The sequence below is a fragment of the Gorilla gorilla genome, chromosome 21 (assembly GCF_029281585.2).
Source record: "Gorilla gorilla gorilla isolate KB3781 chromosome 21, NHGRI_mGorGor1-v2.1_pri, whole genome shotgun sequence".
Classification (NCBI taxonomy): Eukaryota; Metazoa; Chordata; class Mammalia; order Primates; family Hominidae; genus Gorilla; species Gorilla gorilla.
This window is the reverse complement of record NC_073245.2, coordinates 58,619,663-58,636,036: the sequence shown is the minus strand read 5'-3', so window position 1 is coordinate 58,636,036 and position 16,374 is coordinate 58,619,663. Positions and strand designations below refer to the sequence as shown.

General features: G+C 46.2%; 1 protein-coding gene across 8 annotated transcripts in view; it reads left to right on the top strand.

The window, feature by feature from the left end:
* Positions 1 to 464: 464 nt before the first annotated feature.
* The window catches only part of ELMO2 (engulfment and cell motility 2), a 40,615-nt gene continuing 24,705 nt past the window's right edge, over positions 465 to 16,374 (top strand). For 2 of the 8 annotated variants that reach the window (XM_031004856.3, XM_031004853.3), the window contains exons 1-5: positions 465 to 566; positions 12,628 to 12,726; positions 13,042 to 13,082; positions 13,534 to 13,606; positions 13,993 to 14,043. In XM_031004856.3, the coding sequence (XP_030860716.1) occupies positions 12,649 to 12,726; positions 13,042 to 13,082; positions 13,534 to 13,606; positions 13,993 to 14,043 (243 nt within the window). In that variant the 5' untranslated portion in view covers positions 465 to 566; positions 12,628 to 12,648. Of the gene's footprint in view, positions 567 to 10,801; positions 10,946 to 12,598; positions 12,824 to 13,041; positions 13,083 to 13,533; positions 13,607 to 13,992; positions 14,044 to 16,374 lie in introns of all 8 variants that reach the window. The other 6 variants (XM_031004855.3, XM_031004852.3, XM_055373112.2 and 3 more) reach the window with 5 other exon arrangements.

The following is a 16,374-nucleotide window of genomic DNA, read 5'->3' as shown; positions in this document are numbered from 1 at the left end:
GAGCAGCGCGGCTGCTCACAGCCTCTGACACGACTGTCACCTCCCACTCAGTTCCCCAAACCACAGCTATCCCCACTGTTGAGTGTGCGGTAAGTGCCCGCTGGGCACAGGGCGGAGTGCCACCAGAGGCCCGCTTAGAGCTCACAACCTATGATTTGACACAGCGAACAAAAGCCTTTTCCTTCACTCTAGGACTGCATACCAAAAAGAAAAAAAAAGTTTGGGGGAAAAAGAAAGCTGCCTCTTGGGTTAGCTGGGAAATTACGTTCCTTCAGACCCTGTAGCCCGCAGGGGAAAGGCGTCCTGTTTCTTTAAGAGGCCTCCACTAGGGGGGCGGGGACGGCCGGCGTTTTTCCCCTCTACCGGCAGCTGTGCCCGCCCCTTCTTGAGTGACAGACAAGCAACCTAATTGAAGAAAGAGAGTTCAGCGTGACGGCGAGTCGGAGCAATAGAAGACGGGCCCGGCCTGTGCGGGGCGGGGTCCCAAGAAGGCGGGGCGGGAGGAGACTGGAGGAGCCGCCGAGCGGAGACCCGGGAGCGGGAGCTGGGCCTAGGTCTGCGCCCTGGTGAGTGAGGGGCGCCCTGGGGGCCGGGGCGCGGCAGGCGGTGGAGAGGGGCCCGGCCCGAAAGACGCAGGGAAGAGAGGCCGGGCCGAGCGTTGCGGCTAGCGTCTGCTCCGGAGGCTGAGGGGCTGAGAGGGCGGGCCTGGGCTGGACCGCGCCGGTTCGTCAGGCCCCCGAGGGGTGGCGGCCCTGCCGAGGCCTTAGGAAGGGAGGAGAGACCGGGTCCTGGACCCAGAAGGGGCGTCGCGTGGCGGAAGAGGGCGGGCCAGGCAGTCAGGCGCGGGAGCTGGGCTGGGCAGCGGTCGGAGGGAGAAGGAGGGAGGCGTTGGGTGGGAAGATCCGGGAGCGGGGGCAAGGAGAGGGCTGGGAAGAAGCCGGAGAGCGCTCGGGGCGGGCCCGCACGAGTTGAAAGCCCGGGGTCATGCTCAACCTGGACCCGGCTGCCCGCGTCCACCAGTCCGCCCCGTGGATCCTGCTGGCTCAGTAGCCCCCCCGGTGCATGTACTTTCCACCTCCTGCGCTCACCCTTCAGTTCAGGCCCCTCTCGCTTCCTGCCTGGGCAGTTGCAGTGTCCTAAGTGGTCTGCCCTGCGCAGGCACAGGGGCCCTTCTCCTGTCGGCCTTGCACCGTGCCCAGAGAAACCTTTCCTTTTTTTTTGAAACCTTTTCGAGACGGAGTCTCGCTCTGCCGCCCAGGCTGGAGTGCAATGGCGCGATCTCGGTTCACTGCAACCTCCACCTCCCAGGTTTCAGCTATTCTCCTGCCTCAACCTCCCAAGTAGCTGGGATTACGGGCGCCTGCCACCACGCCCAGCTAATTTTTGTATTTTTAGTAGAGACGGGGTTTCACCGTGTTAGGCTGGTCTCGAACTCCTGACCTCAAGTGATTCGCCCGTCTCGGCCTCCCAGAGTGCTGGGATTACAGGCGTGAGCCACCGCTTCCAGCCAGAAATGCAGAGCAGATCTGGATACTTAGGGCATGAAACTGGCCCGGCGTCCCACCCCTTTGTAGGGTCAGATCCAGAACCTCACCCAGGCCCTGGAGATCCGGTCCCGCTGACCTCTCCCAAGTCTGTCTACTCGTCCGTCCGCTTGCTCAGTGCTCTCCACACACTGGCCTCTTTCTGTTCCTTCTACATCCCAAGCTCCTGCCTTCCTTGGGGCCTTTTATTTAGTATTCCTCCTCCCTGGTCTGCTCTTCCTCCCCCGGCTTAGTCTTGTAAACTCTTCTTCATCCTTCAGATCTCCGCTTAAGCATCACTTCTGCAAGGGAGGCATCCCTGTCCCTGACTTTTCGACCAGTACCCGACTTTTATCACCCTGGGTACTTGTCCTTAACAACACTTGCACAACTGCAGTTTTACATTTATTGACAAAAGTATTGATATTTCTCTGTCCATCCCACCAGATTGTAAGGTCCACGAAGAAGATAGTGTCGGTTTTGCTTCATGTAGTATCTCTAGCATCTCACACAGGGCCAGGCAATATAAATATTTACCAAATAAATAGATGCAGGGTTTGAATTTGGCAAGAGGAAGGGGATGTGAATCGTGGTCACTGATGTCCTATCTGCAGGGGAATGAAACTGACATTTGGAGTGCTTTTTGTGTGCCAGGCTCTATGCTAGAGTGATGCTGCTGTCTAATAGAAATGTAATGTGAGCTATAGATATAATTTTAAATTTTCTAGTAGCCACATTAAAAAATGGAACAGCTGAAATTATTTTAGTAATATATTTAACACAATATATTCCAAAATTATATTATTATAACATAATCAATATTAAAGCATTATTAATGGGATATTTTACGTTCTTGTTTTTTGTACTAAGTTTTTGAAACCTGGTTTGTATTTTACACAGAGGGCAGCCTGTGCCACTTTTCAAGTGCTTAGTAACCACCTATGGCCAGGGATTGTGGTATTGGGCTGTACAGTGTCACACACTTTGTATACCCTCTAGAGTCTTTTGAGATAACTGTTGTTATCTGCACTTTACTGATATCGATAGTGAAGCTTCTAAAAGAGGTTGCCTGCCAGGGATAATTCTAGAGTTTGTAAGTGGAGAAGGTGAGATTAGGACCTCTATCTGTTCATCTTCAGTCTGGTCTTTCTATATATCTGATGCGGACTCTAGGAGGTGCAAAGGAAGTTTGAGGGTACAGGAAGTCAGGACCAAACTTCTTTAAAAACTTCAGTGTACAGCATATTCTAGCTTGTTCTGTGCTCAGATAATGTGTCCAGATGTAGCAGTACCACCTGCCAAGGTGGCTCAGCAAGAAGCACATTTGATGCAGTTGAAGAAAACCCTGCAAGGCAAGTCCTTTGACCTGGTCACCATACCTCGGCCCAGCCTGGACTAAGTCTGGTCCCAGGACCTGGGTAGAAAAAAACACATACCATGCAGCATCTCAGAGGTGCTGAGAATACTAGGCTTGAGTTTATAGCCTGGCTTTTCTATTTTTTTTTTTTTTTTTTTTGAGATGGAGTTTTACTCTTGTCGCCCAGGCTGGAGTGCAGTGGTGCCATCTTGGCTCACTGCAACCTCCACCTCCCGCGTTCAAGCGATTCTTGTGCCTCAGCCTCCTGAGTGGCTGGGATTACAGGCGCCTGCCACCGTGCCCGGCTGATTTTTGTATTTTTAGTAGAGACGGGGTTTCACCATGTTGGCCAGGCTGGTATTGAACTCCTGATCTCAAGTGACCCGCCCACCTCAGCCTCCTGAAGTTCTGAGATTACAGGCGTGAGCCACGGCGCCCGGCCTACAGCCCCAGTTCAGCAATTGCTCACTGAGTATCTACCACGTGACCAGCACTGTTGTAAGCCATTTTTGGTGATTGGGCGGTGTATGTCATAGCCTTCATCTTCAGGATGCTTCAGGTATACTTGCAAAGACAAGACTGGATCACATAAAATGACTAGATGGTATGCAAGGCATCATGAGGTGTAATGAAGAGCCAGAATCAGTATGGGCTAGAGGCTGCAAAGTGGCTGTCTTGGCCAAGCTGCATGATGTGTTTTTAAAAATGTTGGATTTAAACTCCTCTAGGCAAGGTGGTACTTTGCAGTGTTACAAACCCTACATGGAGGCTGCTTGTTTTATTTACTTACCTGCTTGGCTGCCCAAGACATTTGAATTTATAACCCTATTAGGCATGCTATGCTGGTTTCATGTGAGTCACTAGAAAATATCTGTTGAGCACTTCTTATTTGCCAGACATTGTATTAGCTGCTGCTTTGGAACTGATCATAACATTTTCCAAAGTTCTTCCACTGGGAAATAGTAATAATAATAGTGGAACACCAACAAATGCTTTGCTTTTTGTATTGACTTTCCTCCCGGACTGCCTTCACATATGCTCTCTTATTTTGTCAACAATACCCAATATACCTGCCTAGCAGGTAGGGCTTACTGTGTTGGGGAAACGTGGTTTCAGAGCTTTTGCAGTTTCTTCAGGTTCACACGGTTAGAATTCTGCTATTATGCTTAGTGCTTTATCATCCCACTTGATGCTCACAACAGCTTTACGGGGTAGGGTTGATGCTAATCCCCATTTTACAGGTAAGAAAATCGTTAGTGCTAAGATCCAAGTTCAGGCCTTTCCCACTCCAGAACACAGCTCCTAACTTGTTAAGCTACACTTCCTCACTAGAAAGCCAAAGTTGGAAGAAAGCTCAAAAACATCTAGTCCAGCCCCCCATGTAGATCAGGACCTGAGATCCAGAAAGGCTTGTGTTTGTGGCAAAGCTGTGCTGCAGGAGGAGAACTAAACCAGAAGTGGGGGCCTAGGCCTTCTTTTGTCCCTAACTGGTGGCATGGCCTTGCCAGCTTCTCTGGACTTCAGTTCCCTTATTTATGTAATGAAAGGGCTTGGCCTGATTTTACGCTGAGAACAATGCTGTGCTGTTATGGTCGGTATTGAAGGAGTTCACAGCCCGAGATTTTAGTCATAACCCAGGACTCTTCCCAGCACACCACACTCCCTCCCTACCCAAGCTCCATCTCCTTGTGCAATCACGGTTTTCTAAAGTTTAATTCTGAAGTTCATCTCTATTTTCCATCTCAGTTTCTGTTTCCTCTCATTTCCAAAAACTGAGGTAAGTGGTTTGTAAACACTGACTTTTTGTAAATTCATCTCTTCAGTCATTGTGGTTAGGGATTTGGAAAGTTCTAGGCAATTAATAATCCTCAGTCAGTAGTGTTTTCACTCTCTTCTAAAGGCATTTAGATCTGGAGGCACCCTGGAGGGAATTTTCCTGTGGAATTCTATGGACACAGCTATGTGGCAGGCAGTGTGCTGCAAACTGGGGGAAGAGTAGATGGGGGAATAGACTTAGGCTTCATGAGTCCTTGCCCTCAGGTTGTCAACTCTCCTGGAGCTGTGGGTCAACCCTGAGCATCTGAGAGTTTATAAATGACCTGGGGTGTGTGTTGATGGTGCACAACCAGAGTTGAGAACCACTGTTTCTCGGACTTTATCTGATCTAGAGCCTATGTCCCAGACTTGAACATGCACTTGAACCACCTCAGGATCTTGTTTGAAGGCAGATTCTGATTGGGTGGGTCTGGGCTCCCAGGGATACTGCCGCTGCTGGTATGCACATCACACCTATCATAGCCAGGGAAGAGACTGCACATAGAGAATTATAAATCAGCAGGATCATGAAGGTATGTACAGAAGACTGGGATCACAGATGAGGCTGCAATTAATTTTCCCTGAGGTGAGAGGATTAGGAAAGCCACATAGAAGAGTGATTATCTTAGCTGGGCCTTGAAGGTTGAGTAGAAGTTTGCCAGCTGGACAAGGAAGAGGAAATAATAGCACAAGCAAACATACAGACTCAGAAGAGCATGGTTTTTCAGGGAACAGGTGGTCTGGTGAGAACATGGCATCTGCAAAAGCGAATCTGAAAGCCAGTTCCACCACAGAGCCATGGTGGAACTGGAGTAAGTTGAATGCTCTGCTAAGGAGCTTACTTAAGCACTATTCTTTAAGTATAGGAACACTACAGAAGGTGTCTGTGCAGGATAAGAGAAGACCCAAGCCATTCTTACAGCAGGAATCAAGATGAAGAAACCCAAACAGTTCCCCTGCCCCCACACCCCTTCTCACCACACCTTTGCCTCTATGTAAGTTTGTGGCTTTTAACCATGTGTGAATGAGTCCTGTGTCTAACATACTTCAACAAAAAGGGGAAACCTCAGCTGCTGTTGGTATGGTGGTCCTTCCCAGGGCTTCCAGCAGTAAACATAAGAACCTTAATCTCTGCCAGTCAAATCCTCCCTTTTCTGTACCTCAGAGTCTGATCGTCATTCAGTGGACTGAACTAAGGGAAGTTGAATCACTTCTCAGATGAGAAGATTTCAGAGGGGGAAGCCTTTATAGAGATTGTGTTCTCGATTAGAAAGGGTGTGACTACAACTTGCCTTCCTGATGAGGTTGCATTCTGTTGCAGGAAACATAAACCAAACTTACCCGTGCCTCCTTCACCAAATCAAAGGCAAAATAACTGAACAAAAAGTACACATCCGTTCTTATCCTTAAAGGAATAGGGGGAAGGAGGGGAGCTGGAAACCTGGCATTCTTCATCCCAAATTCCTTACTAACAGGAGGAGATCATCTTTCACTTCATTCCTTAAGATTGGGTTTCTAACCCTGCTCTCAGAATCCAGCTCCGTGAAGCAGCAGTCACTGCATGGGTGATTGATAAAGCTCCATGGGGCTTCTGTAACAGTGCTGATTTTATAAGCACACCTTCTAGAAGCCACTTAGAGACTGCTCCATTGGAGACACTAATGTTCCTATTTTTCTCTACTTTTCCCAGCTCTGTGTTTGAAAAACTGGCCTTTCATTCTTATGACTTATAGTAAAATTGTCATCAGGTCAGTGTGTGCCTGTCTCCTGTTTTGTAGCATTTTGAGTTTTCCAAACCATCCTTATATCTGTAATGCTTAAAGAGGAGTGGAAGGTAGAAGGGTGGAGAGTTGTTTAATCCGGAAGGGGCCCTCTGGGCCTGGATATGGAACTACAGCTCCCTTATGCTGGTGGTTTGCAATTGAGCTACAGTACTGCTGAGTGGTGAAGCAAGAGGCTATTTATAACCCTGAGAATTTTGCAATGTTACTGAATTCCTTTGACCTAATTTCCACTTCCTTTCTAGAAAGAAAATGAAGGGAGTAAGCAAACACGTGCTGGAAGGGTTCCCTATAAGGAGATCCTTTATCCTGGGAATATTATCTGGAGAACAGAATTATTTCTAGTCTCCTATCTCCTGATGTTTCTTTTCGATAGGGAGAAAAGCAGAGGGATGTTTTCCTCTTTCTTTCAACTAGAGTTAGGGGTGCTAACCCTGATTTTTCAGTAAGACTTATTCTAATGTTTGATATGAAAACAACAGTTTTTTATTTTATTTTTATTTTTTAATAGAGACAGGATCTCACTCTGTCACCCAGGCTAGAGTTCAGTGACATGATCATAGCTCACTGCAGCCTCGAACTCCTGGGCTCAAGCAACTCTCCTGCCTCAGCCTCCTGAGTGGCTAGGGACTACAGGCACACGCCACCATGCCCAGCTAATTTTTATTTTTTGTAGAGAAATGTCTCAAACTCCTGGCCTGAAGTGATCCTCCTGCCTTGACCTCCCAAAGCATTGGGATTACAGGTGTGAGCCACTGCGCCCAGCCAAAACAAACCGTTAAACAATGGAAATACTTTGTAGTTAGAGGGTATTGGGATGCAGAGGGAACACCAGACAGCCTGCACAGTTCATGCCTGTCCCTGTCTGTTTGGAGCCAGCCTGGTTCACAGGAGTGGAAGAAGTCAGAGCCATTGGGTTTAAGCAGACACAGGTGCTTACTGAGCCTTCACTGGACACCAAGTGCTGTGCTAGGTTATGAGACTGCAGAGTTATACCTGTTCTGGAGGAGGAGCTAGTGGAGATGTGAAAATATGTAACTGTAATAGAGTATGACAAAATCGTACTCATTAACAGAAGTATGAACAGGATGCTGTGAGAACACAGAGGCCCCTATCCTATTTACTTTTGCCAGGGAAAGTAGAGAAAGCTAAGACTAGTACAAGGAGGAGGTAACATCTGAACTAGGCTCTGATGCTTGAATAGGAGCTATTCTGACAGTCAGTAGGAGGAAGAGAATGTGCAAAGGTACAGAAGAATTGAAAGAACATGGCCTGCCTTGTAGAAATAGCCCGTAGTCCAGGATGGCTAGATTGTAAAGGACCAAATAGCACACGAGGGAGTGTGGCCCACCTGTAGACAGTGGAGAGCTGTCTTCTGTTACAATGGTGAGTTCTTGCTGTGAAGGTTTCTTAGCCTCAGTGTGCTTTGGTTTCAGATACACAAACCAGAAATCTCCACAAAGCACCTGCTGCGGGTCAGGTGCAGAGCCACCTGCTTTCTCATGGCTTTCCAGCAACACCAGAAAACGTGGTATCAAATTCTGGCTGTGCCACTTGCTAGCTATGTGACACTGAGCCTTCTACTTAACTCCTCTGTGCCTCCATTTTCTTATCTCTAAGGTGGGGATAATAACATACCACACAGCATTGCTGTGTGGATTAAATGAATTAATATATGTAAAGCCCTTAAAATAGTGCCTTAGCATTATGTAATTGCTAGCTAATGTCATCATCTAAGGAAGTATTATATAGAGCGATGAGAACTGGCTTTGGAGTCCTAAGACCTAGGCTTGAGACCCAGTTCTGATGTGTTGGGTTGATTTAGTTTTATTTCTTTTCCCTCCCTTCATTTTTTTTCTTTCCTTCTTTTAGGAGGGAGGTGTAGAAAGAGGTACATGGAGAACAAGTTTGTCAATCTGTCTGAACTTCAGTTGCCTTACCTGTAAGATAGGAATGTTTTTCAGAGTTCTTATGAGCATCAACTATAATAATGATATAGAAGTGAGCAATCAACTCTAAAGAGGCTACCTGGGCTGGGCACAGTGGCTCACGCCTGTAATCCCAGCACTTTGAGAGGCCGAGGCAGATGGATCACCTGAGGTCAGGAGTTCAAGACCAGCCTGGCCAACATGGTGAAACCCCGTCTCTACTAAAAATACAAAAATTAGCTGGGCATGGTGGTGAGTATCTGTAATTCCAGCTACTCAGGAAGCTGAGGCAGGAGAATCGCTTGAACCCAGGAGACAGAGGTTGAAGTGAGCTGAAATCATGCCATTGCACTTCAGCCTGGGCGACAAGAGCAAGACTCCATCTTTTAAAAAAAATTTTAAAAAAGTGAAAATAAAGAGGCTACCTGTACGTTACTATTAGATATATGATTTCTATGAAGTTACCATATAACCGATCTGTTTCAAACAAATCAGACTTATCTAGTGGGTAAGAGCAAACCAGAGCAAACCCATGGGTTTTGCTCTCATTAATTCAGCCATTGTTAATTAAGTGCTTACCCAGTACCATCATCGTATGCTAGTGATGCTGCTGTCTGCTCAGACCTCCATTTTAGAGTTCCTGCAGAGTTTGGGGGCAGCTGTGGTCTTAGGCTTATTAGTTGCAATGAGTAGAAACATAGACTAGCTTAATTTATAGGAGTTTTATTGGCAGGATACAGTGGACTTTCAGGTACCCTGAGCATAGGAAGTAGTAGCCACATAATCTGGAAAGTTAGCAGGTAATGGCTTTTCCATCTCTTTCTGATTTCTGGCCTCAGTTCATTTAGATATTTATGGATTCCTCCTGCAGAATCACTTCCTCTGAAAGGCTCTTGGTTTTTTATTCTCCATATCTTTGGCTCTTGCGAATCTTTGGCTTGCCATGGTATTCGCTCTGAAGCTTACTATGATCTTACTTCTCCAGGGTCATTATCACCCAGTTCCCTTAGTCTGTGTCTTTTATTTGTTTGTATGTATGTATGTGTGTATTTATTTATGATGGAGTCTCATTCCGTCGCCCAGGCTGGAGTGTAATGGTGCAATCTGTGCTCACTGAAACCTCCGCCTCCCGGGTTCAAGCCGTCCTCCCTGCCTCAGCCTCCCGAGTAGTTGGGATTACAGGCGCCCACCATCACGCCTGGCTACTTTTTGTATTTTTACTAGAGACGGGGTTTTGCCATGTTGGCCAGGGTGGTCTCAAACTCCTGACCTCAGGTGATCCACCCACCTTGGCCTCCCAAAGTGCTGGGATTACAGACGTGAGCCACCATGCCCAGCCAGTCTGTGTCTTTTAAATTCAAGAGAAAGAACTGGAATAGTTCAGCTAAAGTTGGGTATTCACTTTAGTCCCATCAGCTATGGCAGGGTTGTGGAGAGTGTCATTCAGTTCAGAGAGGCTGCCTGGGCTTTGTGGGAAGGACAGAGTCACTGAGAATGGGGGCTTATTAATATCTTTCAAATAGTTTGGTGGTTGCAAATCTCCATGCTTTAAAATGTATATGAATTTTTGAACAGCCGAGAATCATTCAGGGCTAACTTTAATAAAGAGTGAGTCAATCTAGGATATGTCATATGGGGTCAAGAGAAAATAATAGCTATAACCTAATGAGCTTTAGCTTAATCTCCAAAGACGGTGTTCAGAAAGGAGTTAAAAATCATGTGGTTTGTTTCTTAGCAGCACCATCGAAATTAAGGAAGGGTGTAACTTCATTTGGTAAGGACTTTAAAATGGGCATCCTCACTTGGATTTTTAAAATTCCACTTAAGAATCATGGACTTTTAGACTTAGAGGGCACCTGAGACATGCTTTAGTTCTACACTCACATCTTTCAATAGAAGAAAACTGAGATTTGGTTAAAGGGACATGTATACATTGTGAAAGACCTAGGATTGGGTCCTGAGGCCTTTGGTTCTAAATCCAGTCACTTGTTTCAGCAGGGACAATTATCCCAGCCCAGTGCTCTTTCTGTTGTACCTTCTGTGCCTGCTTATTTTAAAAATAAGAAGAAGCCAAACTAAACAAATGATCTAAAAAGTCATATCGTATAGTTCCATTTATATGAAGTACAAAAACAGGCAAAACTCATGGATGATGATAAGTCAGAAATTCCCCTTTAAAGGACTGGAAGGATTGATGGGAAGAGGAAGTATGAAGTAATTTTCTAGGGTGATGAAAATGTTCAGTGTCTCGTTTTGAGTGCTGGTTACAGGGAGATGCATGTGTATATTTATATGATGTATATTTATATATACAAACATATGTACCCTTAAGCCCTCTGCATTTTATTGTATGTAAATTATATCTCAGTTTTTAACATTGACCTCACAACCGTGCAGTCCTGTCTACTAATTGCAGCAGCTTTGCCGATAAGGATAAGGATGCATCTCTAGGCATCCAGAGATTGATGGCGCCACCCCTAGAACAAGAACTCCCTGTCTTGCTATAACTGGAGCAGAGCATTTTCCCCAGAAATTATGCAGGTAGGGCCAGTTTCTTTTCTGAGGTTTGTCGTGTGTCTAGGCACATAAAAATTACATGTGAAAAATTCTGCCATGAGCTGCAGAAGTTATGGAAGCTTTGGGGGCCATAAGGCCAACCCACTTCAATCCCTTTAGGCTGCGTTTAATTGCAGTGGACAGAAGTTGAGGCTGGCTCAGAGGAAAAGGGGAAAGCATTGGCCGAAGCCAGTCCAAGTTCTGTCAACCGTTATGACTTACTAGCTGGGTGACCTTGGGCACTTAACAAAACACTGAGCTTTAGTTGTGCCATCTTCAAATGGAGGTGATAATCCTGTTCTGCCTAATTCATGGGGCTGCTGGGAGGACACAATAAAATAAGTGAAAGCACTTGGAAAACTAGTTCCTTTACATTGTCATATTCTGGAAATGCTGGCTTTTTATGACAGTAGACTTCTGAAGCATCCCATCCTGACTAGGAAATGGTCATGAAAGCATCCCTCTTTCTGAGGCCGATGGGCTTATGGGGGACAGGACTTTTACTCCTTTTCATCTAAGAGGTTTATACTTACCAGGCTGTGAGAACTGACATCTGTGTTTGGGCTGAAAAATTGATAGCATACATGCATAATAGCCTCACAACAGCTATGCTTCGTACGCCAGGAGAGGCAGGTGGTCCCCATCAGTGAGGCATGAATTGTGGGTGAATGGCTAAACCTGGAGGATGCAGAAAGGTCTTTTTCATTAAGAGAGAGGCCTCTCCTGAACTTGTAGGCAAGGAGTGTAAATATACATTGAAATAATCCATCAGCCAAGTGACTTCCCTTTGTCAGACCTTGGAGAGAGAATGCTTTAGTTACTGCTTGGAATACCAGTAAGCTATCAGAGTTGCCTAGGATACCAGTCACATGGGCCCATCTTCCAGACTTGCTCAGGATGATTTATTTTCCTTTATTTTGGAGAGAAGTGGGGGAGGGGGTCAGAGGTACTTGCAAAGCCTTGTCCTTATAAGAGGGGCCCTTGTGTGAGGATATCTTTACCTCTCTCCACTTGAGTTGTCAGCCGCCCTTGCCCTTGGCAGCAGGGACGAAAATAGCATTTCCTGTCCCAGTTATCTTCCCCATTTTCTGATGTCGTCCCACACAGAGGAGGCTTTGCATTGTGTCCTTTGAGGGGAAAGGGGTGGCATCGATGAGTGCGGAGGAAGCAAGAGAGCATGTAGCTGGGCCCTGCTGACGCTGGGATCTTCCTAGGATGACTGCAGAAAGAAGTAGCCTGGCTCCTCCAGCTAACCACTCAACCAAGAAAAGGCTGTCTATTCTTATCTGTCTCGGAGCATATGCTTCTCTCCTCCCAAGGTCTCAAGACAGGAATTTGCAGTAAATACATTCCTCTACCACTGAGTCTTCTTGACTCTTAAACTGAAGCGCCACATTGGCACATCTTGCTACTGGCTGATCTATGGATGATAGATAGTTTGTCCCATTTCTTCTTGCTGATTTAATCTCAAGAGACAAAATCCTAAGCAGAAGTTGTGGTATGATCTAGAAAAATTCAAACCAAGTAGTTTCATGTGTTACTTTATGCAGTGTCTGTCTTCAGACTCTTCAAAACATGTAACAAGAGTGAAAAATGAAGAAATACTGTTTTTCCACCTTTCTGATTCTTTCTCCCCAGGCAGCCGTGTCTGTGTTTTTGTCTCGCAGAATTAGAGCCCATTGGGAACGATGCCACCACCGTCAGACATTGTCAAAGTGGCCATTGAGTGGCCAGGTGCTAACGCCCAGCTCCTTGAAATCGACCAGGTATGCTCCTGAAGTGAGAAGCAGTGGTTCAAGGAAAGGCACCTGGGGAGCGCATGGCAGAGGACATCTTGAGGGATGGGGACCACCGGCATCAAGAGTAAGAACCAGCAACAGGAAGGCTAAGCTTTGGGCCTGGCCCACCCTAGGGAAGGTCGGTCACCATGGCTTGGGAGAGGCTTCCTCTTCAACAAAAGCTGTTAGGAAAGAAGTTCATTCTCATGCCCCAGCTTGACCCTGCTTGGCAGCCCTCTTGTCAGAACCTTGGCATGAGTAGGATGTTGCTGCTGTTGAAGGCTTTCTCTCTCTCTCTTTCAGAAACGGCCCCTGGCATCCATTATCAAGGAAGTTTGTGATGGGTAGGTTGAAACGGACCTCGTTTTCAACAGTGGCAGCTCCGACTGAAAGAGCACTCCCACACCTTGAGGGGAGTTCTGGGAAGGATCTCCAGTTAGGCAGGTCCTCAGCATGGGGGTCTTGGGAGTCATTGTCTTGGGAAGGAAGTACAGTTGACAACCATACCCCTAAGACGTTTATACTTCTTAATTTTTTCCTTAAAGTCTAGCATTGCCCTATTGAGGTAGGATCTGAGACCCCTCCTCAGTTCTGCACACCTCCTATTGTGGTGCTCATCTTTACAAAAGGCTGAGGCCATGATTTTTTCAACATGACAACCTAAAGCTTTGTTTTTTTCTGCTGTATTCCAAATAGGCCACCCAATCCCTTGAGCAACTCTTTTGAAAATTACTTATGAGCAGCTTCTGAACAAGAGAGTGGCCAAGTGGGATATACTGTTTTTCTCTTGCATAGGTGGTCGTTGCCAAACCCAGAGTATTATACCCTCCGTTACGCAGATGGTCCTCAGCTGTACATCACCGAACAGGTTAGTACAGGGAGAGGCAAAATCAATACGGGCCTTGCTTGGAAGTAAACGACCCAAGGAGACGGCACTATTTATCTTCACTCAGCATCCAGGTAGCTTCCATGTGTTGGGTAAAGAGTCACTCTCCGGACAGACTGGGAAACACCAGCCCTTGTTCTTCCCTAGTGGCTAGAAAAAGGTGGCTTTTACTTCCTGAGTGCCCAGGGTGCTAGAGGAGGATCTTAGAAACTCTTTGCCAAGGAATAAGCAGGAGAAGAGGGCCCGACTGAAGAGCCTCAGTTACATCTACTGTAAAAAAGACAAAACATTATTGTTGATTCAACTTGCTTGTACCACTTTAACATTTTATCTTAGTTACTTTTTTTTGTTTATTTTTCACTACCCAGACTCGCAGTGACATTAAGAATGGGACAATCTTACAACTGGCTATCTCCCCGGTAGGTATTCTTTCTTCCTTAGGAGTTTATTCATGTCACAAACAAATATGAGCACCTACCATGGGCCAGGCTCTGTTCTAGAAATAAGGACTCTGGAGATAAGAAAGTCAGTCTTTTTGTATCAGGAAATAGTACAGGAAAATAAGTCTGTCTTGGTTCTCACCACCTAGTGGGGAGTAAACAAATGCAATAGAAGGCCTGTCTCAAGGGTCTTGAGAGAAAGTTGCTTAGGGAGCTATGGGAACTCACAAAGGGGACCACCTAACTCAGCCTGGAGATTTCCAGAAAGTCTTGCCAGAGAAGGCGTCACTTAGCTCAGATGTTAAAGGATGAGCAAGAATTAGCTAGAGAAATAAGAAAAGAAAAGTATTCCAGTCAGAGAAATCAGCATATGCCAAGGCACAGAGGTATGCTGTGTTTGGGAAAAGCAGGAGTGCTGGGTGGCTGGAGGCTTGTAGCAGTCATTGAGAAGCCAGATATTCAAGGTTCCTTGATGGCCTACTCATAGGTTTCAACTCTGTCCAGAAGGAAACTGAGGACATTGAAGAATTTTAAGCAGGAAGATATGTTATGTTTAGATTTTAAGTTTTAGAAAGATCACTTTAGTGACCATGTGGAAGATGGGCCTTAAGAAGAAGGTTGGTGGTAGTAGGAACCTTTGAAGAGGCTAATAAGGAATGTTAACAGCCCAGTGAAGGCAAATGGTAATGGAGATGAAAGGATGGATATGAAGAGTATCTAGGAGGTAAGCTTTATGAATATGGTGATATGCTGGATGTGGAAGGAAAAGGGAGAATGGAGGATGACCCTGGTTTCTGTGAGAGCAGCCCTTAAAGGTCACTAAGGAAGCAACCAGAAGGGTAGAAAGAACACCAAGAAGGTGAAGTGACTGAGGAGCTTTGGGCAGGGAGAGTGTCAGGACTGAGGAGAGTAATGTCTGCAATTTTTAATAAGCAGAGAGATTTAGTAAACTGAGAGCAGAAAAGCTGTCTAATGACTTGGGAGGTTAGAGGACACTGGTGACACTCACAAAAAAGTTATGGTGGGGAGGCCAGGTGGCCAGACTGAAGTGGGTCAAGTAAAAGAAAGGTAAAACAGTGAGGACTTTGAGTCTACTGCTGTATCAAGAAGCTTGGTTTTAAAACACAGAGAAGGTGATAACGCGAAGGGGACGTGGAGTCAAAAAGATGTGCTTTTTAAAAGCAGGTAAAGCATTCATGTGTTTCACAAATCAAAAATTTTCACAGAGATGTAGCAAAAGGTCTCCCCGCAACTCCTGTCCCCATCTGCCCAGTTCCCCACCTTTCTGACCCTTCGTGGTGGTTGTTTCTGTTGCAATTTTTTATGTGCCCTTAAGAATGTGTTCAGATGGAAGAGAGGAAGGTTGAAGGTGCAGGAAAGCAGGTAATCAATAGAACAGGACCTTAGTGGACCAGGAGAGGAAGGACTCAAAGCCCAGGTAAAGGGAATCACTTTGACTGCTAGGCCCATGAAGAAGACAGCCAATATGGTTGCACCTTTGGTTACATTTGTAGAAGGGCAGCCAGAAAATTAAGGGCATGATGGCACCTCTTTTCTTGGTGCAGAGAGAGACTGGTTCATCTGAGAGGAGGGGAGGTATGAAGTGATATCAGCCAACGTTTACTGAATGCCTTATTTTGCTAAATACTTTGTGTAATTAAATCATCTAATCTTTACAGACATCCCATGAGATAGGTACTCTTGATAGCCCCATTCTGTAGGCAAGGAAACTGAGGGTTAGAGAGGTTAAATTACTTGCCACTTGTCACACAGCTAATAAAGTAGCCAAGCCCGCTCTCAGACCCAGGTCTGTCTGACTCTAGGCCCATATTCCTCCCATCATGTTCTTCTGCCTCCCGCTCTTCTCCTGAACTCTTCTCATCTTAAGGACTTCATTCTTCCCTCCTAAGATCTGGTAATTTAATACGACAGTCTGGGAGTTACTCACTTTTATGGAAGTGCCGACACATTTCACAGACCTCTTGCACAGTGTAGTTGACTTTCCCAGAAGCACATCTCTCTGGAGCGGGAGGCAGCAGCCCAGAAATTCTATCTCAGGAGGAAAATTGACATTTGGAGTTGGAGGTTTCTAAGTGGGATGCAGACCAGTGCTCTTCAGATTGTTCTATGCTATGGCCTTTTCCCGTGGTGCACATTTTCTCCACTGTAGAGATAGCGAGGGCTTCTGTATTGCAGAGAGCACTGTGCTTTGAAGGGCCAGCTTTGTAATAGTAAAAGAGGAGAGGCAAAGGGGAGAGGGCCAGCAGGCCTGACTCCTTGGCGGCAGCAGGAATTGGGCTCCAGTCACTT